The 2,683-nt window shown below is 39.6% G+C and overlaps 1 protein-coding gene across 5 annotated transcripts in view; it reads left to right on the forward strand.

The window, feature by feature from the left end:
* The window catches only part of MAP3K3 (mitogen-activated protein kinase kinase kinase 3), a 66,312-nt gene that overhangs the window by 22,742 nt on the left and 40,887 nt on the right, over window positions 1–2,683 (forward strand). For all 5 annotated transcript variants that reach the window (XM_011947962.1, XM_011947958.1, XM_011947959.1 and 2 more), the window contains one exon: window positions 357–456. In XM_011947962.1, coding sequence (XP_011803352.1) covers window positions 445–456 — 12 coding nt within the window. In that variant the 5' untranslated portion in view covers window positions 357–444. The remainder of the gene's footprint in view (window positions 1–356; window positions 457–2,683) is intronic.

Consider the following 2,683-nt stretch of genomic DNA (forward strand, 5'->3'; position numbering starts at 1 on the left):
GCCTCCCAAAGTGCTGGGATTACAGGCTTGAGCCACTGCGCCTGGCCAAGGAACATAGTTTTTAAACCTAGTGGCCTCTTCTGTCATTGGCAGAAGAGTCTAAGCTGAAGTGGTAGATGAATGGTTGGGACTGAGCAATAGTTGTGGGTACTGTTGTCAAACCTGATAGATGCTTAGAGGGTGAAAGGTAACGGTAGAGAAGAGGAAAAAAGGAAACAATCGGGAAAAGGCAAACTGAGTGAAAGAAAACAGAATCCTATGTTGAGAAGAAAGGAAGAATATACTCAGACCATTGCTTTTTAAACCCTACATTTTAAGTGTACAGTTAACCAACCTTTCTTTCTGTTTCTTTTCAGAATTATAGCATTCAGCCGGCCTGTGAAATATGAAGATGTGGAGCACAAGGTGACAACAGTATTTGGACAACCTCTTGATCTACATTACATGAACAACGAGGTAAGAAGGCAGATGGATGGGGCAGGGACAAAAGGGGTAGATGCCTACCTTTTTTCTCTCTGTTTAACAGAGCCTTTAAAGTTTGTTCCTCTAATATCATCTGCAGGTTTTCATTTTCTAGACCCCCTTTTCTTAATTCCAACAACTCTGGGATTTCTGTTTTTACTAAGTGGGAGATTACTCAGCCATCTCAGCCATCTCCATTCCCCCTACTCATTCAGTGCAGATAGCTCTAATATTCCATGGTGGAATCAGGTATAGTACCAGGGCTAGGGCTTATATTGTCTGCTTTACATTTTGTAGGAGTATCTTATTTTTTTTCTCCCAGCACAGCCTTAACAAGGCTTATATTGTCTGCTTTACATTTTGTAGGAGTATCTTATTTTTTTTCTCCCAGCACAGCCTTAACAAGAAGCAGAGGGTTTAGCAGGGGCTAGGGAGGTGTGAAAAACCAGTGAGTAGGTCATCTATTACAGTCATAAATGCCGGATTCTTCTCTCAGAGTTTCTTTTGATCGGAGCTTGTTTGTTTCAAGTGTTAGCACCTGGTCTAATAAGTTCTTTAACTCCTCCTCCTCCTCACTCTACCCCAAGAGTCCTTATTTATTTCTACTTTGAATATCACCCAGGAAGGAATTCTTTTGAATGTCAGTTTTTGGGCTGCTTTCCCAGCTCCAAGAAGAATGTTAAAGGCTACAGTCAGCTTAGGCTGGTGCTTTGCAGTGTATTTATGCTGAGTAAAGAACGTGTACCTTGAGGAAACTGAGTAGGGGTGCAAGACAAGAAAGCTGGGCAACATGATGACCCTTTGAGAGGCAGATCATCACTGTGTAGTTTTATTTTATTTGATGAGGAGTTAAAATTTTTCTTTTAGTGAAGACTTTTCTGAATAGTTTAGTACTCTTCTTTTCAGTTAATATTTCCATTAAGAATTCCTGATGTTTCTTTATTCTAAAGCCAAATATAAATCATTGTTATTATTTTAGTTCATACATGTCTTAACATACTCTACTAGTGTTAGTGATCAGGAGTTGACTAACTTACATTTGATTAATTTAAAATCCCTCAATTCTGTTCTTCTGTTTGCCCTGTAAAACCTGCACTGTCAGGATCTGAGAATCCCAAATGAAAAATCTACTGAGATTTAATTTTATTTATTTCTTTCTTTGTAATTATAGCTTTATTGAGATGAAAAATTTATTGTCTAAAAGTATACTATTCAGTAGTTTTTAGTATGCTGATAGAGTTGTACAACCAACACCACTATCTAATTCCAGAACATTTTCTTTTTTTTCTGAGACAGAGTCTTGCTCTGTTGCCCAGGCTGGAGTGCCGTGGCGCAAACATGGCTCACTGCAAACCTTGGCCTCCTGCACTCAAGCGATTCCCCCGCCTCAGCCCCCTAAATCGCTGGGACTACAGGCACACACCACCACACCCAGCTAATTTTTTTGTATTTTTTATGGAGACAGGGTTTCACCATGTTGCCCAGGCTGGTCTCAAATTCCTGAGTTCGAGAGATCTGCCTGCTTCAGCCTCCCAAAGTGCTGGGATTATAGGCATGAGCCACCGTACCTGGCCTCCAGAACATTTTTATCACTCCAAAGAGAAACCCTGTACCCATTAGCAGTTATTCCCCTTTCTCTCCTCTTCCCAGCGCTTGGTAAGCACTTATCTTTCTGTCTCTTTGGATTTACCTATTCTGAACATTTCATGTAAGTGGAATCATACAGTACGTAACCTTTTTTGTCTGGCTTCTTTGATTAAGCATATGTTTTCAAGGGTCATCTGTGCATGTTGTCAGTATGTCATTCTATTTTATGGCTGAATAATCAATATTCCATTTATGGATTTACCACATTTTGTGTATCTGTTCATCTGTTGATAGACATTTGGGTTTTCATTTTTTGGTTATTAAATAGTGCTGCTATGAACATTTGTGTACAAGTGTTTACATGAACATATGTTTTCAATTCTATAAGGTATATACCTAGGCGTCGAATTATTGGGTCATAAGATAAAACTAACTTTTTGAGGAACTGCCCAGCTTTTCTATAATGGTTGCATAATTTTACAGTCCCACTAGCAACTTATGAGTTTATTAGTCTGTTCTCACTCTGCTGTAAAAAATTGCCCAAGACTGGGTAATTTATAAAGGAAAGAGGTGGCCAGGCACAGTGACTCAGCCTGTAATCTCAGCACTTTGGGAGGCTGAGGTGGGCAGAGCA

Source organism: Colobus angolensis, unplaced genomic scaffold (genome assembly GCF_000951035.1).
Source record: "Colobus angolensis palliatus isolate OR3802 unplaced genomic scaffold, Cang.pa_1.0 Scaffold271, whole genome shotgun sequence".
NCBI classification, from domain to species: Eukaryota; Metazoa; Chordata; class Mammalia; order Primates; family Cercopithecidae; genus Colobus; species Colobus angolensis.